The 27,732-nt window shown below is 35.8% G+C and overlaps 1 protein-coding gene across 5 annotated transcripts in view; it reads right to left on the bottom strand.

The window, feature by feature from the left end:
• The window catches only part of SCEL (sciellin), a 69,052-nt gene that overhangs the window by 18,128 nt on the left and 23,192 nt on the right, over positions 1-27,732 (bottom strand). The window contains exons 4-12 of one of the 5 annotated variants that reach the window (XM_059839186.1): positions 22,620-22,698; positions 19,405-19,522; positions 18,727-18,789; positions 18,351-18,422; positions 14,208-14,276; positions 12,438-12,503; positions 11,199-11,264; positions 9,119-9,151; positions 7,759-7,830 (exon numbers count right to left, since the gene is read on the bottom strand). In XM_059839186.1, the coding sequence (XP_059695169.1) occupies positions 7,759-7,830; positions 9,119-9,151; positions 11,199-11,264; positions 12,438-12,503; positions 14,208-14,276; positions 18,351-18,422; positions 18,727-18,789; positions 19,405-19,522; positions 22,620-22,662 (602 nt within the window). In that variant the 5' untranslated portion in view covers positions 22,663-22,698. The remainder of the gene's footprint in view (positions 1-7,758; positions 7,831-9,118; positions 9,152-11,198; positions 11,265-12,437; positions 12,504-14,207; positions 14,277-18,350; positions 18,423-18,726; positions 18,790-19,404; positions 19,523-22,619; positions 22,699-27,732) is intronic. The other 4 variants (XM_059839187.1, XM_059839189.1, XM_059839191.1 and 1 more) reach the window with 4 other exon arrangements.

Below are 27,732 nucleotides of genomic sequence, written 5' to 3'. Positions count from 1 at the left end.
CTATATTCATACATTAAAAAAGCTCTTTGAATATCAGAGTATCAGATGCAGTGAAAGGCTCCTGTGGAGAAGAATTTCCAATTGCAAGTATAATTTTCGCTTGAAAAAATAAACTATTGTTGTGTCCAAGGCTGGTAGAACTGAATTCATACTTCTTATATTTGTCAACAACTTTTTAAAACATAGATGATGATGGAAAACAGCAGCATAAAACTTCTATACAAAGCAGTTTAGACAAACTAGGAGGAATATATTTCAAATACACTAGGTGGCTTTGAATAGATGTTGACATTTTTCATAGGTCATTCCAAAGGATGCCACCTCGAAGTAGAGTATTTTCTGAGACAGCCATTAAATCCCTGTGAACATTCTGCCTAGGGTGAGTATTTTTGAAATGGATGAGAATGAGGTAGGTCAGACAGCCTGCCAGGAGGAGAATATATAGTTTGCTCACAAATTTAATAGGATGAAATATTTTAATAAAGACTCAGGATAGGACTGGAAGTTTTTAGGAGCACCTAACTCAGGATAACTAATATGCATTTTTGCATTCTACATAAAAATACTTGGAATGGCAGTGCAGAAGATTTTGTATTGCACATTTTACAAAAGGCTCTCAAGTACTGAAGAAAACAAATTAATTTATTTTAAAATAGAAACATTAATATTTGGATTAAGACCTAGGTATGCTTGTCATTATTGTTAAAGTATGGAAGACAATTCTCTTGATTCATTTACTTTTCTGTTTGTAAGTGACCATCTCCTGGAAAAAAAAAAAAAAAAGCCTATTCTGCTTTTAACAACATCTTTGCAGAAAAATGCACAAATTAGCTCTGTGAATACAAAGAAAGCCCCACCCTGAATGTGCAGCTGGGCTGCTGTGGGCCTCATGCTATAGACTTGTTAGCCATGAAATTTGCTGCTGCTCTCTGCTATTTTGCCTCTAGCTGCCTGTGTAAAATAGGATTAGAAATCTGACAACTAATGAAGACAGTCGAGCAGAATTAAAGAGTAGCAAAGAGTATAAGTAGGTTTAAAAAAAGCTGTCAAGGCAGGCTGCATGCAAAATGTATTGTTCAGTTTAGCCAGGGACTCCTGTTCTGCCATATCTTGGATCCCTATGCCTCTCAGACACAAGCAGAAAGGGAAATTATATAAGGCTTGTGTGACAAACTCTACAGAAACCAGCTAATATCTCAAAAGCTGGATATCTCTGATCCTATATCAATATCAGCAAATGTTCCTTCTTTATGGAACAAGTGGGGTTTGCATTACCTGATTGTATTAATGTTAGCTATCTCATGCCTTCCTTGATTAAATATGGACATTGTCTCTAAGCAATCTTTAAAAGTAGAAAAATTAATATAATATGTAATCACAAAGAGTGGTTTTTTTCTTTTTATGGTCTGTATCAAAAGTTAGAGAAATTGAATCGTCTATGTTTTGTTTTGCTTTTCAGTCTGCCTTTGTTTTCTAACTCAATTCACTTGAGATAGAGCAATAATATAATACTTTTCAGTTCTTCTGCTCTGTGATCTGTGCTTGTGAATCTCACTTATTTCAGATAGTAGTTTTGAAATTCTGGTGTATCTGGTGACAAGTCAGATTACCATCAAAAAGAAAAACACAAATTAATCTGATCCACACATTCAAGCACATCTCCTAGTTCTTTCTGATTTCTTGGGGTTTTTTTTAATCTTGAAAACATACAGATAAAGTTTCAATCAGGAAACATGAATCACACCTACAAAAAAGATTTAGTGATGTTATTCTTTAGTGAAAGCAATTAAAATCTTTCTAATATTTGCATTTAAAAATTCTGAAGGCAATGAAGAAAGCATCAATGCAAATAAACTGTCCCTAATGCTGAGGTGAAATTGAAGTTGATCCTAGACATGTGGGAGTGAAAAACAAAATTTTGAACAGATCCAGCTAAGCTCTTGAACCTCAAGAATCAGGAAGCAGAGTATGAGCCCATGACTCTCTCATTATTTAGTGAATACTTACCTAACCTGTAAAAGTCCTGAGCCTCTATCTAGTTCCAAATGTTCCCTAATTCTTGAAGGCATTCTTGCCTTATTGCCTAGAATTTTATCATCCCTCTTTGCTGCTACACCAACAGTTGACATAATACCCAAGCAACAATAGCACCAATACTTTGTTATTTTATGGACTAGAAAACTAAAGGACCATGCATATTTCATATTTGTTGGAAATGACTGGGGCACTTGATGTGAAATCCAGGGATACTCAGTGAGGCTTTGAATTTAGTCACTCTGTCATCATTGACATAATCATGAGCAATCCAAAGGCAGCTTTATGAAAGCAATCATATACAGTATTTTTAATAGATCTGCATCTGTTTTCTGATTAAAAGCCCTGAACAGGATTACAGGATTATAAAAACTACCAAGATGACTCCCTATTTCTTTTATATATATATATATATATATATATATATATATATAAAAAATATCATATTATATATGATATAATAAGATTATATATATATATATATAAATATCATATTATATATGATATAATAGGATATATATAATATGCTTAAATGTGATACCAAACAAGGTGCATCTGATACTCCTTCTTCAGTGATCTCCCTTTTGACCTACAAAGCATTCTGATCAACAGCTTCTTCTTCTGACGTGATGGAATATGAAAAGAACACAATAAGAAAGTCTGGCTAAAATCATAAGGATATTTTTGAATTGGTAATATCAGCATAGGAGAAGAGAAAAACAACCAGTTGCCAAGGGGGCCTTCCAATACTGAAATAAAAGAGTTGGTTTAGAGTATATTAAACAAGTCAGCCATCTTACTGGGTAAAGTTTAGCATCATGGCCCCAGCTGATTTTTGACCCTCTGTTATGGCTGCTTTACTGTCCCTGTAAATCCCTGTCCATCAGCTTTTGTGAAGTATAACTGAGGATGAATAAAGGAACTTTTTGAGAAAAGATTGGCATTTATCCTGGAGCAGGGTGTGATTCCTTCCACATTGCTATGCTCTCTAATCACTGCCAGGAGCCTTTGCTCAGACCTTTCATCAATAACAGCTGAGAGTTAGGGCACAGAAGATGACTGCAGTCAACTGTGAAAACCAATTTATAATGTGCCAAAACAAGTGTAATGCTTAGCCCAGAGGATTTTGGAGTTAAATACAGAGGAAGAAGCTGTTGATCAGAATGTTTTATAGGCGATAGACTGGGAAAGATCACAGGAAGAAGACAACTTATTCCATTTTTCTGGAAGGATATGTATCACCCTGTAAACACTGAATTAAAATTTCATTTTGGAATAAGGGGCTTGGATCTCTTAAAGAAGCTGTGCAACAGTGAATCATTTGTATCAACATGCAGAAAAGCTGCAAACAAGTGTTACAGTGAATGCCAAATCTATCAGAATTGAGAAGGAGCCTGTCACTTGGAAGGGCCTTCTGCTGAAATGCAAGAAAAATAAATTAAAAAGTACTGTATTGACTTATATTATAAAAAAGAAAAATTAGAAAGTGTAAAGCGACTTCACTTTACCATAAATAAAAGACAATTGTAATTGTAGCAAAAGCAAGCTAGTGAATTATAGATGTGCTTATGTAGTTCTGTTTCAGTATCCTTGCTTCCAACAACTTTTGAGGGACTCAGGTGACCTCCAGAACATTTTGGAGGTCTCTAGATGGTCTAGCTAAAAAGTCAAAGCAAATAAAAGACATCCCAAAGGATAATTCATACAGGAATTACTCATGTAGGAGCCATGTCTTTAAATTTTGGCCATTTAAACCTTAGTCCAATCTGAGATAATTCCATTGAATATTTCTCATGGCTTTTTGGAATTGCATATCTTACAGACTCATAGAATGGTTTGGGTTGGATCTAAAAGACCATCCAGCTCCAACCCCCGTGCCCTGGGCAGGGACACATTTCACTAGACCAGGTTGCTTAGAGCTCCATCCACCCTGGCCTCTCCCAGGCCAGGCAATGAACACTTGAACACTCCCAGGGATGGCAGTCTAATGAGAACACATAATTGGTCAATGTCTCAAAATGCACCTACATGTTCTTTCAATTTTGTGCTTAATGCAGCTCTAGAGCAAGAAAGGTTTTGTCAATAAATGTTTGTTTAGGACTTGTTATTGAGTTGGAATGTTCCAAACCAGTTCTATTGGTTTGGAACATTCCAACTCAATAACAAGTCACTAATGTTTTTTTTTTAATAGAACCCCTGCAACTTATCTTTTTTTCTACTTTTAAAAGTTCCCCAGTGTTGATAGACACAGCAATGTGAGTCCTTATTAGAAGAGTTAGTTTAAGCACAGGTAAATAATGTGTTCTTCTTTCACAATCTATTGCAATGATAACTGGGAACACATTTTGGGTCAAACAGGAATATCATTAAAAAGGAGCATAATACACACAGATGTACAGCATTGTCTGAATTTTCTGCTACCTGAGAGGAGTAATAATAGCGAGTTATCCTGTACACTAGGAGAAAAACTTGTACAGGAGCAAGAATATAGCATTCTCTTAATTATGCCAAAAGAATTTATTCTAGTCCCTTGTTTCTGTTCCCTAGAAATTGCCTCTCTCACCCACATACTTACAAATAAACAGCTGAACTGTTTTCTTCAAGACAACTTCTGTAGCTGGCCTACCAAAAAGACATCTTTATGTAAGGGTTTCTGCAATATGCCCTTTGCCCTCACAGACTAATAGTCTTTTCTTGGTAGCAGACAATCTCTCTACAGATGCTTTAAGAGCTGAGTGAGAGCTCTCTCTAATCTCTTGTATAGCCCCAGTTACTATCACCTCAAAGCTTTTCCTAAGTTATGTCTAACTTGAATTAATTCTGATATATCTATGAAAAATAAAAGATAAACCAATTAGTTCTACAGTTTATGAACTTATGGAAATACAACCTTTTGATTATTCTGCAATCTTGGGTGGTAATAATTTTGTATGCCCTGATAAATGTGGCTCACTGTGCCAAACACTATTACTTTGTGTGACTATGTGTAGTTCAATACATGTGAACCCCATTATAAAGCCTTTTTATAGAAACATCGATTTTTTTGTATCCTAGTAGTAATCATTATTGAAAGACTGACTAAAGCTGTGTTAAACACCCTCAAAATGTTTGAAGTGGTTTAACATGATTTTCAACAGAACATTGTTCTTTAAAAAAATGCCAGTTTTAAACACCTGCATTTAATGGTTAATACAATTATGGAAAGGAAAAAGTCAGAGTGAGAATCTTGCATCATCACTGATGTGGAGAAAAGCACAAAAAGGACTTGATTAGCCATGAATAAAAGGCCCATTGAGGAAATCAGAAAAATGTCTCTGTATATATCCAGTGTAGTGCTCATCTCCTGCTGCATTTGTGAGATACCAAAAGACCTAATTCAACCTGTTATGCTCTTAAATGTGCACAATTTTTAAGCAGCAATCTTCTCTTCTTCTGTGTCCTAGCCTACTTATGCTGCCTACAGTATCTGTAGATGCCCTGGCTAGTCATGAGATGCCCATTCTCTTAATCATATCCAATGGGTCAAGGTCCATAGATCCATGCCTTCAGATGTGAGAATATATATATTCACACACTCACACACACACACACACACTCTCTGTGTTTTAAGATGGATGCCAGGTCTAACTTAACTGCTGTCCTTAAAAACAATGCAATAATTGCCTTTTTTTTTTTTTTTTTTTTTTACAATTTTAGCCAGAAGAGAGTATCTGACATTCTTTTCAGGTAAATCCCTTCTGAAAGATTTTCCTTGTATCACTGAACAGTTTGTTAGAAAACCAGTTGCCATTTTCCAGTTATTTTATATTTAAATGAATTTCTTATTCCTTTAACATCCATATCAGAATCCTGAATGACAGACAATTAATCAAGTAAGTCTGATGTTAAAAGCATGACCTGAAAAATCTTTCTATTCCAAGTAAAAATATAGCTAGCTAAAGGATGTAAAAACAGTATTCTAATACACATTTATATTACTATATATACTCTTCATGTAACTGTTTACTTGCCCTGTATGACACAACCATTTTTGCCAATAATGTAGTATTCATGTGACAACTTTAAAAAAAGGGAACTTTTGCTGGCAGCTGATTAATACAATTTTTGTCTAGTGAAAATGTAACAAAAATCTGTAGTTTTGTGAAGCTAACCCATCAGCAGCAGATGGATGACATCTGAAGCACCAGCCAAATGTAAGGGAATTATAGCAGCAGTAGAGAGGGCTGAATTTTGCCCGCTAAGATTACAGACTACTTACAGTTTATATACTGACACAAATAGCAGTGCAGTGTTGCCATAGAAACTTGTAGACCAGTAAAATATTCCTCCAGCTCTTCACCAATGAAGGGACAGGAATACAGAGCTTGGTATGGTAATGAGAGCAACCAGGGGATGATTAATGTGAACTGATTGAGGGTGAGGATTAAGTCAGACCTTAACAAGCCCTTAGCAGTGAAGAATGGCTGTGACTTCCCTAGTTAATACTAGGCGTATTTAATTCTCTAAGATCTCCCATGTTTGTTGACAGGAAAATGTTTCACTGAAATGTTGCCTTTTTTTTTCTTTTCCTAGGGATTACACTGTCAGACATCTTTGGGATGCTTTCTTAGTCATTTTGTATGGTTTTAGGACTTTGGGGGAGGGGAACAGGATTCAAAATAGTATAGACTGTAGCTTCAGATCTCATAAAACTGAACTTTATGAATCAAATTAAATAAAATTAATTAATTTTAATTAATTTTAATGGTTGCACCATTTAATATTTCCACATAAAAACTGCAAATGAGCTATTGTAATTCTCAGTGCATATCTAGAAATCTCTTTCTAATTTAGTTCATTTCAAAATTGCATATTCAGGCATTTTGACTCTGGTCAAGGTCACAGAGTAAAATTTTTTGCATGCTTTTAGAATCATAGAATGGCCTCGAGTTGGAAGGAACCTTAAGAATCATCCTGTTCCAATCCCCTTCCCTTTGGCAGGGGCATCTTCCACTAGACAAGGTTGCTTAGAGCTGCATCCAACCTGGCCTGTAACACTTCCAGGTATGGAGCAGTTATTGCTGATTGCTTTGAAAAACACAACATCTCTATCAGTAGATAACCTTAAAATTTGCTGAAATTTTAGTTTAAAATTGTAAAAAAAAAAAAAAAAAAGTCGGTGTCTTTTCCACCAACAATTTTTATGGTATTCTGCAGACTTTGAAAGATTAGTTGATCCATCTAACTCATCCCTCAGAAAAAAGTCCATCTGTTGAGACATGCTAATTTTGTCACCCTAAAGGGTATATGCTGGGTTTTCACTACTCAAAATGCTTACACCTCAGTGCACAACTTGGGGTGTTTTTACATACATAATAAAGTATATTTACTACCTCTCCCATAATGTCTGAAGAGCAAAGAAAATACACTGTATAATCCATACTACCCTGATTTTTCTGTTTCCAAACATTTGCAGCAACTTAAGAAACATGCTGCTTTTTAGGATGCAGGCTGGACAGACTGGAAGATTAAAAAATGAAACAGTTGAGATAACCTAGCAAGTAAGTGAGAGGGAACTCAGAGTCTGGACTTCAAGGCCAGTAGTTAGGACTGTTTAAATGCTGCATTAATCGCACACCATGTCCAAACAAGCTATCAAATATAGAAACAAAGCAAACTGAGTACTTAATATCCCAATAACCAATGCTTGTGAAAACACTGGTTTGATTATACTGTTTATGTTACCTTGCTGTAGCTTGATCATCCACATCAGTCTCTGACTTTTGAGGGGTCACGTGTTTTGATGAAGGGGCAGCCCTGCAACAGCAATGGTGAAAACATACTGAATACATAAGGCACAAGAAGGCATTTGAAAACATTGTATCACTTAAACGGCTTATCGTTGTAGATACTACACCTTCTTTCAGGTGTAACTACAATGAGTTCGCATTGTCTTTGAGAAATTTTTTCTGGTTTTTTGTTTAAATATATATATTTTATATATATATATATAAAATATGTATAAATAACTATACATTCATTTAAAAAGAAATATAATGCTTTAGTTCACTAGATTACCACATCTGCTGGGCCTTTTGATAAACAAATATCCCTAGACTAGTTAATTGGCTAGTATGGATATAGTAATAAAGTGGAGTTTCTTTACTGTCCAAAAAATTATTTTAATAGTTAAAAACTTGAAAAACCTCTTCTCCTACCTAATGTATCTTGCTTGGTAAAGAGTAAACTTTTATTTAACTAGAAAAGAACCTATTTTAAAAAAGCTAAATAAATATTTACACTTTCCTATTTTTCTTTATGTGAACAATCAAATTGGTCACTACAGGGATACTAAAATTATTAGTAATTATAAGAAAAGGAGAAGGTGGCAGATAGAGTTGATGAGGGTTACCTGCTTCTTTAGAGTACTTTTCTATTAGTATGGCAACTAAAACATGACAAGTTGCATAGCTCTCTTAATTACAAGTCATGAAATTGCAGGCTGGTTAAATAATCTTTTCTTAATTTAGACCATGTGAAATGGACATTTAATTAATGAATTAATTTAATAAATTTATTTTCTAAAATTAAAGCAATCTTGCAGACATTCAGGTTTAGAGTACTTTGCGTCAATTAATCTTGATGCCTTCTGTTACTAGCCTTTGCATGTGCAGAGCTTCTTGATTTAACTTTCCTTTTATTCACATTGCTTACATACTCATTAACAGTTTCATTTTCTTTGCATAGCCCACACTCTCTTTCACTGACTTTTGAGCAGCAGTTGCATATAAAAGAGTATTTGCATTAGCAACATATATGACTGTGGAACTAAAACTGCAAAGCAGTTTTTAATGTTTTATGCAGTTTAATGTTTTTTCAATTTGAGTAAATATCTAGTGAAATATTTTAAGCTATATGCAAATAATTGCATTTCTGCAGGGAACGAAGTCTTATTTATGCTCTTCTGCAACACCTACTACAGAGGAACCCTCCCAGGTAAATTATACAGTGTTTGTATTATAAATAAATGTAAAAGAATAATTGAGATTTATGCAAAGGAGCATGTTAAATTTCTAAATCTACTAAGAAGCAAAGTAAGACATACGTTGTTGGAGCCTCTGAGTTTTCTGAAGTGGTTCTAGAGAAAGAAAAGAGTATGGATTTCAGAAACCAAGTAGCCAAATGCTAGTATTGAAGTACTTTGCAAGATTTAGGTCAATCAACAGCAATTACTTTTACTTTCCCTTCCTTCCAAGATAATTTTTTTAAAATGTAGAATATATGTTTAACTCTGGAAGCATAATACTAAACTCAAGCCATATTCTTTGTATCACTGAGACAATCATTCTTCAATTAACATTCTCCAGTTAATCACTTTGATTAATAGTGTTTTGTTTTCAGCACACAATCCACAACCATAAAACTCAAATACAGTGAGCTGCTTATAGTCTTAGCTCGAACTGCAATTTCTTTCAAGTGTTCTGTAAAGTGTGTTTAATCAGCTGGAACTGAGGCAAAGAACTCTGAAAGTTTATATATCATGTTTAACTACAAAAGTCTGGAGCATCTCAGAATCACAAAAGTACATAAATAACCCTGACCAAGAAAACCCACATATCCAATCCATGGTTGCTGGACTTCCTTCCTGAGGATAGCAGAGCAGTCAGCCATTCTCAAATGTGAAGAAAAGACACAAATAGCAAATAGCTCTTTGCTCAGTCTTTAAGACTGATAGTGACCTTTAGAAACTCTGCTTATTAGCATCTATGCATGGCACTTTATTTCCTGAAACTCACAGGCAAGTAAAAGGCTTTCCTTTGATGACTATTTTTGGGTATTATAATATTCACAACTTGAAATAGCTTTCACATCTTCAAAGCACTTTTAAAAGCTAAACCAAGTAATCATTAAATGCCCATCACTTTTTTTTACCAGCTGTTTGTGATGGCAGCATTGTTAGAGGATCTAGGCAGGCTCATGAAAGCTTCAGAAAGAATATGCCTGTTTGCAGTCTTCTCTGAACTGTGATGCTGGAGGACTAACTGGATAATTAGTGTTAAGAACAACACAGGAATTCCATCTTGCTATTGGAAGCTGGGTGGATGCCATATAGAGCATTATCCTATGCTTTGAAAATTACCATGATCTTAGCAAGATTTTGAAATGAAGCCAGATAAATTCTTCTCAGTTGACACATTGAGAACATCTAGTAAGGACTGACTTCAAAGAAAATAAACTTTAACATCTTTGAGCCATCTTTCTTCTGGGTGGAGAGTGAATGAATCTTGGCCAAAAAGATAGAGGGTAGTAAACACAGCATAAGATTAAAAATTATTGCTAAACTTGGTTTTAAGTCTTCCAGTGCCAGACATTCCATAAACTCCTAGGGCAATAGTCTACCAAGGTTTATATCTAACATCACAGCGTATCCATTCATTTCTGTTTCATTTCATTTTCATCATGAAAATGCTGCACATGAGACTCATGTTGGAAATTTCCCAGGTAAAAAATAAGGAAGCAGAAGGCCATGCAGCAGCAAATAGTGGGCACAAGAAAAAAAGATCATGAAGGTTTATTTATTAATATTTTAAACCATCCAAATTATGTTTTTAGATAAATGCACAAGAAACATTCTCTGTTCTCTTTCTATTTGCCAGAAAACAGCTACAACTTCAGAAATAAACATCAAACATTCATCTGCAAGTAACTTAAGTCAGATTGTTTGTTCTTGGATACTTTGATGACAAGGTACTTAGTAGATTTTGAGGTTTTGTTCACACTGGTACCCAAAAGGGCCGGGCATGAGCCCCTGACTGTCAATCCAAATGGCACCAACAAATCCCTGCCCTTATGGCCAGTCTCTCTACAACTCATTTGTCTTGAGGAGAATTAATTGGAATAGTCCAAAGTGAAACCGTGAAGAAAGAATTGCAAGCATGATAGAAAAATTTTGCCATCACTCACATAACCTCAGCTTGCTGGCACTTCATATGCTCAGGCCCCAGTCAGTGGCGGGCATCAGACCAAGAGCCAAGAGCCCAAACACGTACTTGGGCATGGGTTGCTTTCTCTTTGCATAGCATCTTCTGCATCGAGCTCAGTCCACTCAGACTGCCCTGCTTTCTTGCTCTCACAATGACCTCTAGCCAAGAGTTAGGAAATAAGCAGTGATCACTGATACACACCGTTTGCTTTCCACTTTTTCTGTTGGAGTCTTACTACTCGAAACTGGGGGAGGCATCCAAGATTGCCTGTAAATTTAAATAAATAATTTTTTCAGTATTAGTTTAATGCTCTGGGCCTCAACAGTGAATGTTAGAATAGAAGTGAAGTAAAAATACCTGGAACTTTCCCTAAATTATCAGTAATTTTAAAGTCTGCATGTTGATACTTTTTAGACCATATTTACAGAAAACTGAGTGGAATAGGAAATAGTACAGTAATTTTATTTATTGTGAAAAATGTTCTGTGACTCTAGGTGTTTTTTTTCTCCAATCTGAGTGGTATAAATAAATGGATCATTCATGGAAAGGACAACAGATAAAATGCACAAAGAGTGTCAAGTATCAACACAAGAAACACAATCAGGCTATTAGAGGTCACATAAACAGCACAAACAATTTCAGTTCCTTTTTTGTTTGTTTTTTTTTTTTTACCCTCACAACTATCAATCCAGCAATTGTTTTTGAGATAAAAACAATTACACCAGAAGCAGTGCAACTCATTGATGGCCTTCCATATCTTCCAAGAGCCTGAAGAGAACTACTGGACTGAAAACAGCATAAACTTCCACTAAACAGGTCTGTTAATATAAATACAATGACATTTTCATTTCTACATTCATTAGTCTACTGATCACTTTTTTATGCATTAAATATAAAATAGAAAATCATGAATGAACAGTATTTTCAGCTGGGAAGGATGCAGAAAATTATGGCTATCACCAGCAGTACAATTTAAATTAAAAATGTGTTTAGTTGTATACCCTGTTTTTATTCTTGCCTAGATAATGCTATCTGAAATCCAGATTTTTAAAGGTAGCTGTGTATCATTAAGAAAACTGTGTGATTCATATGCATTGCAACAGCACAGGGTGAAGTTTGGCATCAGAGATTTCACATTTATCGTGAACTACAATGCTTTAAAACTGGACACTGAAAATGAGTACACCAGCTGAGTTAGCAGCTGTTGCCAAGACTTAGCACCCATTGTGCCATGGCTCACCAAACTGGCTCTACAGAGACAAAAGCTGTAAATCACCTGGAAAAAGACAGAGGATGTAAAAGTTTAATTCTTGAAGCTTGCTGAGGAGTTTGAGTGTGCTGGAGGAGGAAGTAGGTAATTTTTTAATGTAATTGTGATACATTACTGAGATTTAACACAGTGCTATAGACACTTTGTCAACCAAGCCGTGGTGATAATACCTCTTTTTCTTGATTGGAGAAGTGACTGTAGTGGTTGTGGATGCTGCATTAGGAGTCCAAGACTGTCTGTAAAGGAAACATATTTAGTGAGTTAATCTTCAGAAAAAGCATAATTTTAAATTATTAAATGAAAAAATCATATTTCTGCTATCAGAATGATATAAATGGGTATGGTAAATGCTATAACTATGTTTATATACTTCAAAGGACACAAGATGTGGGAGACTTTAAGGGGTTCTGATGTTTACACAACTGCATTTTTACTTGATATCCAAAGTAATTTCTGACTTCTTAAAATCTTGACTTCTGTACCTACACTTTAGTCTCCAAACACTATAATAATAATATCTTTCATTTTCTTACTTTAAATTTTGTTTCTTTTTCAATTAGAATGCTTTATGTTAGGATATGTTTGTAAAACTAAAGTATAAAAAACCAAGCCAGTGATTTCTTATAACATTTATCAAAAAGTTATTGTCTTATCCTCTGCAATTCCTAATGATAGTAATTGGCAATTCATAATAACAGTAATTGAAGAAGAGTGCTCTATAAATCATTTTGCTCTCTGGCAGGAAAAAAATACATACAATTTAAGTCTCTTTTAAGTCCCACTTCAGAATTAATTGTTGGTCTATAAAAAACCCTCTCCAAAAAACACCCTATAAAATTCAATTTATATGATGCTTCATGTGTCATCATCAGCATGATTTACAACATAATAGTGCAAAATTATAATTTGAAAGAGTGACCTCCGTTGACCTTTAAATGCCAGAGATACTGATTTGCTTTTCAGAGTAATATCTCAATTCTCCACAAGATGACTTTTAATTGCTGTGCTCTCTAGCAACTATGTTCTGTGTAATTTATTACTGACACAACTCTACTGACATTGATGAGGACACAAAGTGATGCATTTACAAGTATGGTGGCTGAGCTCTTCTGACTTTCTTAAATGAAAATGAAAATTTCAATCAGGTACTAGGTGGAAGTTTTTTAGAAAAAAATTTTTCAGTGTTGTGGAATTATATGACATATATAGAGTGTCCAACTATGAATTATAGCAACTTTTAAAATAATGTATCAACAATGTTGTGCTAATTTCTTTTAAATTAAAACTGTTTTAATCAAAATACTGGCCTTCTGACCAAAGAAAATGTTTCCACTGGAAAAATCAGCTAGGTTAGTAAAAAACTATTTTTTATGTTTTGGTACTCAAGGTTTCCACTGGCAGTGTACAATGGCATTTTCCACTGAAAGCATTAAATAGATTTTTTTTTTCTTTATCCTTCCTCAGAATTATGCATTGTATTTGGTAGATTTTATGCAGGGAATTCTAGAGCTCTAGAACACGCCCACATTTTTCATAATACTCTTAGTCTTTTTTTTTTTTTTTTAATTTAAAATCCCATTATTATTAAATAATCATTATGCTGAGTAAATGTGTAATCTGAGGTGGTGTCCCTTTTAAACTGTGTGGAGAAATAGGATTCTTTAAGGAAAATTCTTCTGGTTTTAATGATTTTTTTTCTCCTCACCAACTATAAAAAGAGATAATTTAGATATAGTTGCCTCCATTCCAGAGGTCAGGTGGTCAAATGAAGCCTAAACCAGGCCATATGCCATACAAATAAGTTCTCTGTATAATCTTGGTGTGTATATGAATTCTAAAGTTATGGAAATATATAACACTTAGATGATAATGCATGATGAATGATACATAATAAATTATAATACATAATACTTAGATGATAATGTTTCTGAAATTCATACCTGTTGTTTTGCTTATGGTTCAGAGTTGGCGACTTATTTGTTTTATCAGTATCACTTCCAGCTGGAATTCTGTCAGGAACAGAGGAATTATTTATAATACACACTCTATTTTTTAAAATCCATTTCCAATTAAATTAAAAGATGGAGTATAATTTTGTGCTGTGTACTGATATCCCAGTATCACAAATATCCCAGTATCACTAAAGGTAGAAAACAGAAGCTGAAGTTATATAAATTTAGTACATTATTATCTAAAGACTCTGAGTAGCTCACTGAAAAAGTTTTCCAAGATGATCTTCAAACAATAACACTGTATTAAACGTCACTGTTGCTAACAATTTATTACAACTCCTTTGAATTAGGTCAAAATACCAGAAAGAAAGCAATGTTAAGTCAAGCAGTACACACAGAACTACTGCCTTTTTCTCTGCCTCACCATTCCTAGAGAGATGCAACAGTCTTATTTTATTTACAGATTTAATGGATCAATGTGATGCGAAAATAATCTAGTGCAAAATCCCTGGCAAAGCATGGTATTGACCTACAGGAGTAATTTCTATCAAAGAAGTTGGATTCTTCGTGCTTGAACTGATTTCATTAAGACATGAAATTTACATGACGAAACAACCACATGATTTTCAAGCTCTTTATGGATTCTACAGTTTCTGCCTAAAACCCTTCAAAATTTTTACAGAAAACACCATGTAGCTATCATAACTGAAGCAGTTGAGGTTCTTATTTTATTCCAGCTTACTTCCTATATAGGGAATATTTTTTAGTAAGGACTGGGGGACTCTGAAAGGCTTAATGTATATTGAAATAGAGGACAAATACTAAGTTGAGAGGGTGATCTTAAATATTTGATTAAATCAGCTGAAACACATCTTGAGCTACAACTGACATGCTTTTTTTTTATTTTAGTTATTTGTTCTCATCTATAAACTGAAACTATAGATGCAAAATAATTAATCCTAGAAGTAAAATCTGATGTTATGTATAAAATATTTTGTGTCCTGCCTTCAAGCAGCAGAGGATACTATTGTATTTAATGAAAAGCCTTCCAGGAAGTTCTGGGAGACAATCTGCACCAGCGTGTGCTCTGTGTCTTTTGCAAATCTTAAATGCAATTTTGCAAAGAACCCTCTCCTGTCAGGGCAGCAAGTGATATGACAGCAGCTATAGTTGCCGGGAAGGTCACTAGAGGTCTCACTAACCCTGCTGGCACTGCTGCGGATGCAAACCCGAGCGTTCCCTCTCATTCGCCAGCGAACCACCTTTTCTTTCACGTTTTATTACGTATTTTCAAAATTCCAGCACAATGCTTTACATAGTTTTGTATGTTCTCATTTTAAAGCCAGCACTTTTTTTGCTTTGGAAAAAAAAAAAAAAGTAAAAGAAAGGTAAGCATTGTGTTAACGTCTTGTATAACTTTCAAGCTTCTGATAAGGAATCAAAGAATATCCTCGGTTCTCACCCACAACGCTGTTTCCAACAGACACCCCTGGACCAATGGTCCATTTACACAAGTAATGTTTATCTGAACCAAGTTAAATTTCTGGCCTCGACAGTATCCTGTGGTGGTGACTCCTATAATTAACATGCGCATTAAAGGAAAAATAAATGTTCTTTTCCTTTTCTTTTCTTTCATTTTCTTTCCTTTCTTTCTTTTTCTTTCTCTCTCTCTCTTTCTTTCTTTTGCTTTTTCTCTCTTTCTTTCTCTTTCTTTCTGTTTCTTTTTTTTTTTTTCTTAATTCATTACTCAAACATTCATAGAGTATCTCCCCATTCTTACAGTACAACAAACAGAAAATATTCTTTCATTTTTCAGTTTCCCTATATTATTTTTTCAAAGCTGAGAACTTTTTGTCTTTTCAGACATTTTTCATATGAGAGCTATTCCATCCTTTCTCACCTTCCTCTTTCATTTTCTTTTCTGTTCCTATTGTAGTTTCTTCACATCAGTGAAATGATGCATGCAGCGTTCCAGATGTGGAAAGCAGGTTCATACCACACACTGCAATGGTTTCTGATTTGCTCTTTGATCCTAGTAATTTCTATCATTCCAAAGTATTAGATTATTAATAAAGCAAACAATGAAAGTATGTGATTTGCTTCTGTCTCATCTATCCAGATCTAATTGCTATAGAGGCAGTTGGGATTTAGTGTTGCTGGAAGCTATTCTGGGCTTAGGATCATTTAGTACATGGAAAAATAGCATTGTCATTTTCATCCCTACCTGACTTACAAGGTTTGTCTCATCTTTTGTCAAATACTAGTGAGTTCCTAATAACACTTCTGTTTCCTCTGGGAAGGATATTCTCCACTTGGTACAGTTCTTATTTACACCTAAAGTCCTCCTTTGTTATACTTTGTCATCAGTTGCACATTAAGAACCCTTTATGTTAGATATTTGTGTGTATGAAAAGACAAAGGTAATCATTTTATAATCTGAAATAATTCAGATACTTTAATATCTGAGCATAAACCAAAAAGATATTGAGTACAAAAGAACAGTGCTCCTCAGTGACCCTGTAGAAACTGGATTTGTCCTATGACTTCTAAATTAGCAATCAGGGTTTGAGGCATGAAAATCAAACTTTAAAAATTGTTTTGAAGTGAGTGGCCATCTGAGAAAGTGTGACAGAGGTGATATATGCTACTTGAATTTCCAAAAAACTTCATAGAAGTCTGTTTTAAGTGTTCTTAAGTAAACTGACCTCCCATGGGTAATAGAGAAAAAAAACTGCTTAAAATGTAAGAAACAAAGGTTTGAAATAAATGGCAAGTTTCCAGAGTGGAAGGAGAGATCTGTACAAAACCTGTGTTCTTCCATACATTCGTGAATTATCTGTAAAAAAGGAGAGTGGGATGATGTTGCTTGCCAATGTCATTACTTCCTGGTAGTCAAAACAAATGGCGACTGGCAAAGCTTTTCAGAAGTCATCTGCTAACATGTCAGATTTCTAAAATGGCAGATGCCATTCACTTTTCTTGGATGAAAAGTAATGCCTGTCAAGAGAAACAATTGATCTCTGAACCAGCAATTATCACTCAGAAAAGAAATCTTGGAATTACATAGATAATGTTGTGAAAATTAAAACTCAATTCTTAGCAGCACTCAAAAGAGCAAACTCAATGTTATGAAGTACAACGGGAAGAATTGCAAATGAAATAGAAATCATTGTTATTACGTCTCTGTGTACCTATAAGGTGTGCACAAATCTTAAATACCTACTTGGAGATTTGGATTCCCAGATCAAAAGACTAATATGGAAATAGAAAAGATACAAAGAAGAGCAACAGGTAAATTGAAGTTATAGAATGGCTTCCTCATGATGAACAATACAGTGAACCAGGATTCACTGGGCTGTACAAGAATAGGCAGGGTGATGGCACTGCACAGGTCTCTAGCCTATTCATTTTCAAACTCCTGTAGAGAGGGTAAATTTTATGTAACAATTTTGCATTGTTTCCTAAAAGAGAATTAAGGATCATGAAATAAAATAACACAGTGCTAAACCCCAACTAAATAAAGTGCACTTTTCCCACAGTGTGCGTTTCAGTGCTGTGTGCATTTAAGTACTGGTTCTCGTAGCCTCAGCATGTTCTGGATACCAGATGTTAATGCTGATTGGATTTTGAAGATGCAACACAGAAAGAATCTGCAAACACAAGCATGGTCATGTCTTCACTGAGCAGGGGTCAAGGCTGAACAGAACATTCAAATTAAGCACCTCTATGACAAGCATGACTGATATTGGTACTGATCGTAGTATTTGCAAAGAAATGTGGGTTTAGCCATCTTGTGCTTAGCTATTGAAGATAGGACTTGGGTTTAGAATTTGTAAAGGAGGAAATTAGGGAGGAGTGGTTATCAGCTGTGGAAAGATACATTTATGAGGACAAGAATACATAGAAACAGGTACCAAAAAAAAAGAAGATATCAAAAGAACCTTTTCTCAAATCACATTTTCATTTGTCTCATTGAAGATTCAGGCAAAAATCATTCAAAATGTTTTGTTTAGATGCTTAATAAATAAGAAAACTTTAAAAAAACACTGACTTCATTCATGCTTTACTTTTAAAGACCTCTCACAGGTATGACAATCACAACATACAATCCATCCAGAAAAAGAGTCCTACCTGTCCAAGGTGGTATCAGATCTGTATCGTCCAAGAACAGCTTTCTGATCTTCCTTTCCATTTGTGCTACTGCTTAATAAAAAAATTAGAAATGCCACTTTGGTCACTGATTTTATTAAACAACACATCATTAATGAAAGAGTATCTATGTCTCAGATTAAAGTATCATACAGGGGTTTAGACCATCCAGGTGTCAACAGATCAAACCCTGGATCCACTGCAGTGATCAATTATTGACACTGGAGTCAGATTTACAGTGAAAATACGTATAGTCTAAAACCGAACAAAGTTCTTTGCTTTGTTCATGATATAGTAAAAGGATACTCAGTTTTCTTTGGTAATATAATTAGAAAGGTGTTCAGATACTCCACCATACCTGTGTAGGCTATCTTGGGATTTGTATTGGTTAAGCACCGCCCTTCCGTAGTTTTCATCAGCACTTCAAGCAAAAGTAAAACAGTAAGTATTAAAAATAGATAACTTTTTCTTGGCAAAAGATATTCTGTCTTCAATCAGATTTCACAACCATCCACTACCACTGTAACTTCATCAGCTGCAGAACTCTGCAGTAGAAAACTCCAGACATTTTAGAGTAAGAATTATCTCTTTCTACAAGAGTTCACCAGATAATGATAACATGGTCCCAAGGCATTGTTTCTGCTGTAATTCAAGTCACAGTTTACACTAGAGGAAATTTAACTGATTCTGACTTAGGCTCCTTAAAAGAACTTGCCAAGATTTATAATCCTCTTGCTTATAAAAAGATCATAGTCTTGCAACCTAGATATGTGGAATGTGGGATTTTACTTGTAGGGCAGAACTTCATTAAATATTCATCACTCAAAAGTCCCAATGAAAAACAGTCAGTGAATATTCAGCAAACTAAAACTTCCAAAAGGCAATCAATACCTCATCAAGATAAATAAATAAGAATTACTTGATTGAATTCCCCTAATTTTGGTTGACACCATCCATGCAAAAGTAGATGCTCCATGCAAAGGTACATGGCATAGTGAACTAAATATGGAAGAAATGCATTTCATGTTTTTCTTACCTTTCCTCCTCAGGCCTCTTCTTTATCCAGCTGTTATCTTGCAAAAGGGTCCGTCGTTTATTAATATCATGAGTAGCCTGTTGTCTGCTTTTAATTGCAACAGAGGGGCTCTTCTTATCTGCAAATGCAGAGAAACATGTCTTGAAAATGAACATGTAGAAAAACTTTGGAAACCTAAAGTACTATTACATAGGTTGAAAGAGGCAAAAGTTTAATACCAATTGAATTTTCAGTTATCACACCTGTTTAATCCAGATTGCTTCTTGAAAAGTTTGTAGCTTCACCTTGAAGGGCCTGCAGAAGCCCAGCTTAGCAAACTAAATTCAGTTTCATCCTTAATATGAAACTGCTTTGCCTGTTTCTAATGTAAACACATTTCACAGATCTGATAAAGGAATTACGAAATTTGCATACCACAGTAATCCCAGGAAAGTCATACTAATGAATCCTGTTTCCTGGGTTGTTGTCTGTGGGTTTTGTATTTGCAGATGTGTGACAGAATACAAATTTTGAATGACAGCTAATCTTGAGGTGACCACGTGGCACTCCTACTACACCCAGCTCAAAATATGTGGATTTTCATGTTTCTCAAAGAGTCAGACTCCCTCTGAAGCTTTTTCCTCAAAGGCTGAATGAACAGAGTTTCTTTACTACTCAGTTATTTAATCTTAATCTGAACTTTAATCAAAGCAATACCTTTACATCAAATTTAACTAAAATTGGTGTATGGTTTCAAAGGTTATTGGGAAAGACAGACTGACATGCTGAACAAACAGGGAAGCCTTACTTTTGAAAACAAGCTAAAATATCTTTGTCCAACAAGGCTGATATTTAGTGTATTGGAAAAGTAACAGTATGATATTCACTTGATTTGGGAGAATACGAATTCTTCCCTGTATTAGAAAGCTGATGTTTATCTCCTTTGGTTTTTTCATGAAGATTTTGGCCCTTTTTGTAAGCAAAATATGCAATGACTATTGTTTAGTATTCTCAGTCCACCTAAGTTTCATATCATCAGCCTGTTTGAGGTAAGAGGAAATGTTGTGATATTTTAACATGGCCTATTAAAATGAAAAGATAGAAGTTCAGACCAAATAGAAATTCCATCTTTTTAATTGCTGTATTTGCCCCAATTTTTTTCAGAGAAGAGAGGGTGAAATATTAAATATGCAAAATTTTGGTGAATACAGCCAATTAATTAAGAAAAAAAAAAAGGATGAAAAGTACAGAGGGTCTTGTGTTTTCCTCTAAAGACCCTCATGGTTTTCTCCATTAATTCCTCACTCTCTGAGCATTCAGGCAAAAGGATTTTCAAATTTCAAGAGACATCACTATCTGGTGTTCAGTAATTAGACTGTAAACATCATGCGTAAAAAGAACACGCTCCAGAGAAAACACATGCAGTCAGTAAAATGTCATTTTTCAGAGCTGTGTTTTGGCATTCTGCTCTGATTTATAAGAAAATGTACTCCTTGCATTTAATACAAGAACTTCACCTGTAGTGATAACATTAAAAAATTACAAATAGCTACAGTGAGTGGAAGACCAAATTGTAATAAAGCACCAAAACATTTATCTTTAGTGACAATGGCCAAGAGTGAATTTTTAAATATTTTTTTCCCTAAAAGTTGATAAAATAGAGATAAAATTCTGTAAAAAGAATAAAAAAGAGATCTGTAAAAAGAGATAAAATTCAGTCTAAAAATGTATAAATGTCTGTAATTCAAACTGTGCCTGTTTCAATTCCCTATAGATATTCCATACTGCCTAGTGAAAGAGAAGGAATGAAAGGTTTGGACTCATCACTGATATTGCTTAGTTGCGGATGTTCTCTGGTTCTGTGTTGGACTTGCTCTCCCCAAGACTGAGGTGCTAGAGAAGTGGCAGGTGTTTTAGGAGCCATGGCTGTGATAGCACAGATGTGTGCTTCCATCTCTTGGCCTTGATACCCAGGTTTAGCTTTCTTCTTTTTAAGCAGCATAGATCCAGCCAATTGACAAATGACCAGGGACAGGAAAAATGCTCTTTGTAAGAATGATCTGACAATCATGGTAAATTAACAAAAAACAATCTATCCTCACTGCATGAATTCTGCATCAGCCTGTTCACTGCCTATTGAGCTAGTTTTTATATTAATAATATTTATTAAAATCTGACTTTAAAGTCTTCCAAAAAATTATGGCATCCCAGGCTTGCCTGAATAGCTTCAATGGGTTGTCAAAAATCACTCAGATTTCTCAAAAATCATGGCTTTTAAAATGGCTAAGTGCAAAGAATGCTTCAAGAAACCTTGTATAAAGCTGGTACCCCAGGAATATATATTGTTTTCTTGTTAAGAAACACTTGACAAGTGTTTAGCAGATTAGCAAGCAATCTGCTAATGCCTGAGGCCCTGGGCTAGCAGAACAGTACTCTTTTCTGGTGTAATGAATTTTCTCCCAAGCTTCAGCTTTAAAATTAAACATAGATCTGATACAACAGATTAGGTCACACGAGCACAGGCAAATGCAGCTCATCCCAGTCTCTATTTGACAATAAAAATTTATGTCCTCAATACAGTAGAGCCAAGCAGCTCCCTGCTGTGGCTACGTGAATTTTGGTGCACTTGAGCTTGGCACATCCCACCTGAACCAGGTCCTCATGCATCTCAAAACCTTTCAGTCTATAGAAATATTTTTGAGGTTCAGGGAAATGGAAAATTTCATCATGTTTCTAGTTTGCTTCTGGTTATTTCTCTGCATAGAAAGCAAATTCAAGCCCTCCTCGAGTTTTACTTCTCCAGAGGACTAAACAAACCCATCAGACAATGATTAAACAGCTTTTTTCTCCCCTTTCCCCAGTCTACTTTTCCTCATTTTCTCCTCATTTTCTCTGTGTGAGTCAAAGAGATGGTGGGGAGCCCAGTGATCTTCCTATTGCCCTTGCAGCCGCTTTGCTCCTGCGGGCTTTCCATGACAAGCACACCCCCTTGCCCCTCACCACCCGGCTCCACCACACTCTGCTGCCCAGTGGGACGTTCTGGCCTCAATCCCTGCCAGCCACATGCACAACACCAAGAGTTTGGCACTTGGAGCGGCTCACGATGGCCCTTGTCACCCCCGCCACTGCCCCGTGAGGGAGCTGCGCCAGGGGCACGGAGAGGCCTGCACAGGAGCAGGGCCGCGCCTCAGCCTGCAGCGCCCCGGCAGCAGGAAATGGAGGAGACTCAGTGTTACCTCCTTGATGAGGAGACTGTTTTCGTATGTTGAAAGCTGACATTGGTCCCGTGGGGTTGTTCCGTCCTTCTGCGGGAATCTGAAAGAAATAGTTACAAAGAAAGGAAGTGAGCGTTGCCAGCAAGATCGGGAATCTGCCCCAAAGACAGGTCAGGTTTGCTGTCCACTTCGGTCATCTCCTTGCGCAAGTTTAGTCCGACAGGCTGGAATGGCTGAGGGCTGGCCACAGCCCTGCTTAGCCCTGCGGATCTGGAGGCTTTTCCCTGCCTGGTGACAGCTATGTGCATCCCTGCCCTGCCCCTCTGCCTGTCACCCTGCCCCTTCCCTGTTGGGAGCTCCTGCCCTGAAGCACTCTGTGTGCTGAGAGCCCTCAGGGGAGAGGAGAGCTGCGGCATGGGCTGAGGTGACAGGCTTCAGGGGAAGGTGGTATCAGTCCCTGGCACAGCACCTGGAGCGCAGGTGAAGTCACCCAGCCCTGCAGACGGGTCCCTCAGCCTCAGTGGCCAGCAGCTGGTGCAGAGGGCCAGGACAGAAAGCAGTTCTGCTGCTCTGCAACAGTTTTCCAGTCACTGACTTCTCCCCTTACTTCAAATCAGGTTAAAAGCCTCTAAGACTGATGATTAAAAAATAAAAAAAAAATTGGGAGTTGAGCCACTCAAAAGATTTCATGTTTTGCTTTGAATGTGGATTGTGAATACCAGGTTTCCTAGAGAAAGCATCAAGCAGAACATAATGACATTTTGATGACAGAAAATTGTCCTTTAAGTTAAAAAAGCCCCATGTGCTAACATTGACTTAAGAGTTTGGGTAAAACCATCCCTCTTTAGCAGATGGATTCCTTTTTGTAAAGCAGCATTTTCCAAGAAAACAGTGTTTAGCTGGAAAGCTCACAACCAACTCCACTGTCTCCATTATATTTTCTGCAAAAATTTACAGAAGAACCAGAAAGCTGACAGAAGCAGTCCTTAAAAAACAGAAGCATTCCTGGTTCTCTGGATGACAGAGCTATCCTTTTTTCCTTTTTGCAGATGTAAAGTGTATTGCTCACACACCTAAAATAGAGTGGAGACACCAAGGCCTGTGGTTCTTTCTTTACTGATGGAAAGTGAAGATTTTGGATTCTGGCAGAAGCTTAAGAATAATGCTTATGCTGACAAAAAAACATTGTGGATGTCACAAAGGATTGCACTTAGAGCAGATTTTTCTTTTCTGTGCTTTTGCTGCCCAGCAATTACTAAAAAAAGCTTATGGTCAAAAAACAAACATACAAACAAACACACAAAACAAACAAAAACCAAAACAAAGCAAAGAAATCACAAAAAGAATCCCAACCACTCCCCCAAAAAACCCAAAACAAAAAATAGCTTCTCAAAAAATATCACAACATAAACAAACAAACAAGCAAACAAACAAAAAGAAGCATTAAACAACTAGAGATTTTTCTAGAAAGTAAATATATAAACACAAAACTAATACTAGAGTCCAAATTCTTCATGAATCTTAACCAATTGTGAAATTCTAAATATTTCTTAGAGTTTAAAATTCTGGTATTTTGAAAGCCTCCTACCTGCATTCCAGGTTTTTAACCTTAGTTGTTGGTATCAAGCAAGCATTAGCACAGTGTGTGTAGAAAACATGTGACTGCTGGATCTGGTTCCCACACAATAAAAATATGCTCAGGGCTATGGCGAGGCTTATTTATTTTGCAATAGGTTATAAAATGCCTTTTAAAAATATCTATGTAAGGTTTTAAGCATATATGAACTGAATTTCCTAGAAACTGTTCAGATAGGTTATCAAGCAATCAGGTTTTTTAGATAGTTATCACTTTCACTATAAATTTTCCTGAACTGTCCCAAGGTGATGGAGAGGTCTCTGATTTACTTTTTCAGCTTAGGTACAGCTGGACATTTGATGTAGTCAGTCCCAGGATAATAGAAAGTTTGAAATTTCAGTGCATTTTCAGGCAATGAGAACTGGAACTTCTTCATCTCAAGAAGTAGTAGTTTGCATAGAAGGATTTTGGAAAATTTAGAAGATAAATAGAAGGATTTAGGATTGATTTTCTATTAAGTATTTTAAAGCCATTTGCTAAGGGAAATTAATCATAAGACTTTGAAAAGGGAGACTTCTTTTGTGAAAATTAAACCAAATTACAAACAAACTATAAAGAGGCTTACAACTCCTCTTGTATCCATGAGAGTCCAGTGTGTTTCTTTCATCCTCCAACATTTAATTAATACTGGGTTTTTTCTCATCCTATATTAATTTTTTTAATATTTTTAGGGCAAAACAATATTTCTGTTTCACATGTGTACAGCATCCAGAATAAACTGCTGCGTAGTGTCCCAACCCAAAAGCAGTATGCATAAATGAATCTAAGAAACAGGTACACTCCCTTTTACAGTCAGCACTGAAAATGTGCCAGGTAGTCTGAAATTTTAAACCCAAGCATTTTAGTCCTACAGAATACTGCCATTTTGTCCTTAAGGCCTTCCTCTTACCTCTGAGCTTTCAAGGTGTATATCAAAGATTAATTCATTAAAATTTAAAATTCAAATTAAAAAAAAATCTTACTTTAATCTGTAGCACAGACAGTCAAGAATCATCAGGGTAAGATTTAAATTTTAGGGCTTAGAAGTGAAAAGAATCTTGCATAAAGAGTCAGAGCTCATCAAAGCATTTTTCCTTGGCCTTCACTATTTTGAACTGTGTGTGTTTGTATCTGTGTATTTGAAAAGGAGAGTGGACTAGACATTATGAGGATCCCATTAGTTTAAAAATATCAGCTCATAAAGATCTGGAACTATCACATTATTCACATAGGTCAGTGAAGAGCTCATCTTCCTACCACAGGGAGATAAACAACAAGTTTTTAACTTTGTAAATGAGATAGTGAAAAAGCAGTGTTATAGCTTTCTGTACTATGCTGTAGTAGTAAATTATGTTCAGACATTTTTAATAAGATCTCAACCACCGAAGCAAAACAACTCCACTGGAATGCAAAACAAAAACAAACAGGAATGCAACTCCAGTGTAATTTGAATTTAAAAACAGCGTCAGGAAACTCTAAATGAAAATTAAAACTGCCCTGGCCAGTCCAGTAAGCAGCTCCTAAATGGTTTTAAGACATGCCAGTCCTAGATTCAGGCCCTCAAACATTTTGTGGGAAATCTGCACATAATCCCAAAGAAATTCAGAAAAACTACAGACACGGCTTCAGGGAAAGTAAAAGTCCATCTAACCTGGCAGGAAATTCCTCCAAAAGCAGCACAAGTCTATAGCACTATTTTTATCACAAATACCTATATTTACACTTCTCCATCTCCTTTTCATCTCCTGCAGTGACTGATCAGCAGAATACCTCAGGCCTGTCTTAAATTCTGAAAGCCAGACCTTCTAGTTTCCAGATCATCTGACCACACCCATTCCTCCACCACAGTCTCCTTTTGCCTTCCTTCTGCTCTTGGCTGTATGTCTATGTGATTAGGCTTCACACATATGCATTGCTGTATTTAAAAAAATACATAATAATAGAAGCATTTCCTGTAAGATTCATGTTTTCCACATCAGACTAAACTAGTTCCAACAAAAAAATCTTTGCTCTTTGCCTTCTAGCTATGACAGTCATTAAGACCTTATTCATAAGAAGTCAGTTGATATGTATTTTGCTTCTAATAAAACAATATTAATTTCCACAGCTTAGAGGCAAGAGGCCTCTGCATTATCATCCCACTGTATAATAAGGAATTCAGCATAGTAAATGTTGAAGGAGTGTCGAGAGAGATACACCTTCTTCTCTTAAAAGTCAAAATATTTGTTTTTATACTGAGGTTTTTCATATAAATCATTGCCAAATTCAAATGCCTAAAATGTCAAATTTCCCACTATTATTAATGAACTGGGTGATACAAAAAGTGGTAGCTGAACAACTGACTTAATAAAGAAATGTTTCAGAATTTGCCTGTCATCCAGCTTCTTGTGCTGTATTGCTAAACTAGCTTCAGTTGTAGAGAAGTTGCTGAGATTGTCATGTCCACATGAAACACCAGCTAGAATAAACGGGTTCCATATATGGCTCTATACAACCAGAGCTTGCTGGCTGCTGTTTGCTACATGATCTTCAAGTTCCAGCTTTTTGAAAGCATCTAATATTTGCCATGTGAAAATAAAAATTGGCCTATACTTCATTCTTTCTTTATCCCAGATATGAAGCTTGCCACCAAAATTTGATCTTCTTTAAGAAGTATTCTGCTCTGATCCAAGCCAAACAGTCAGTATCCTCTGAGCAACCAGAGCTTAAAATTTTAGAATCATTCCATTAGAACTGAAGACTTACTTGAGCTCCACCTTTTGTTTTCCTTTGTTTTCTCTTGTAACTCTTAATCTTAATTCTATAGTATGTGGCTTATCTTTCATTTATGTGAGCTGAATGTAGAGAATATGATGGTTTAAAGAAAAGCACATTTGGTCTGAATCACAGTTATGAAAGACACAACAGTGTTTCCATGCTTTCAGTTAACAACTTTCAAGTCAGCAAACTTCATTATTTCCTCCATCATTTCTCTTGAATATAGCGTGAGCAAGCAACTGAATTAAGTAATCCTGACTTGATACAGGATAAAGATTTCCAAGCCCTACTAAGACACTGAGGACACACATAATTGCAGCTTTTCTTCTAGACAGGCACCCATAAGTGTGTGAGGTAAAATCTTTCTGGTCTGGAAGTCAATAGCAATTTTGGTGTTGTCCACATCCATCCTTTCTCCCCTCAGATAACAGTGCTGTAACTGGGCTGTCAGATCTGTCTACCTATACTTACACTCAAATAAGAATTTCCTGATTGCAGATAAAGGCTGTTTTGCAAATCACTATCACAGCCAGAACCATTCAAGGCTGTACAATCCTTCATAAATCCAAACTTGTTATTACAGACAGGAATATGATCTCTTCAAACCGCCTTAAAGGCCCCTTCTGTCAGGTGCAGATCTCTATGTATAACTGATGCTCTAATTTCTTCCCACACAATTGCCAACAGTAACATGATTCTGTTTGTTTGGCAATTAGCTAGTCTTTTTGTCTTTTTGCTGAAAACTACATTTAAAAATTGCTA

Source organism: Haemorhous mexicanus, chromosome 2, assembly GCF_027477595.1.
Source record: "Haemorhous mexicanus isolate bHaeMex1 chromosome 2, bHaeMex1.pri, whole genome shotgun sequence".
In the NCBI taxonomy this organism is placed as follows: Eukaryota; Metazoa; Chordata; class Aves; order Passeriformes; family Fringillidae; genus Haemorhous; species Haemorhous mexicanus.
The sequence above is the reverse complement of the archived record's forward strand: the minus strand, read 5'-3'. Positions and strand labels throughout refer to the sequence as shown.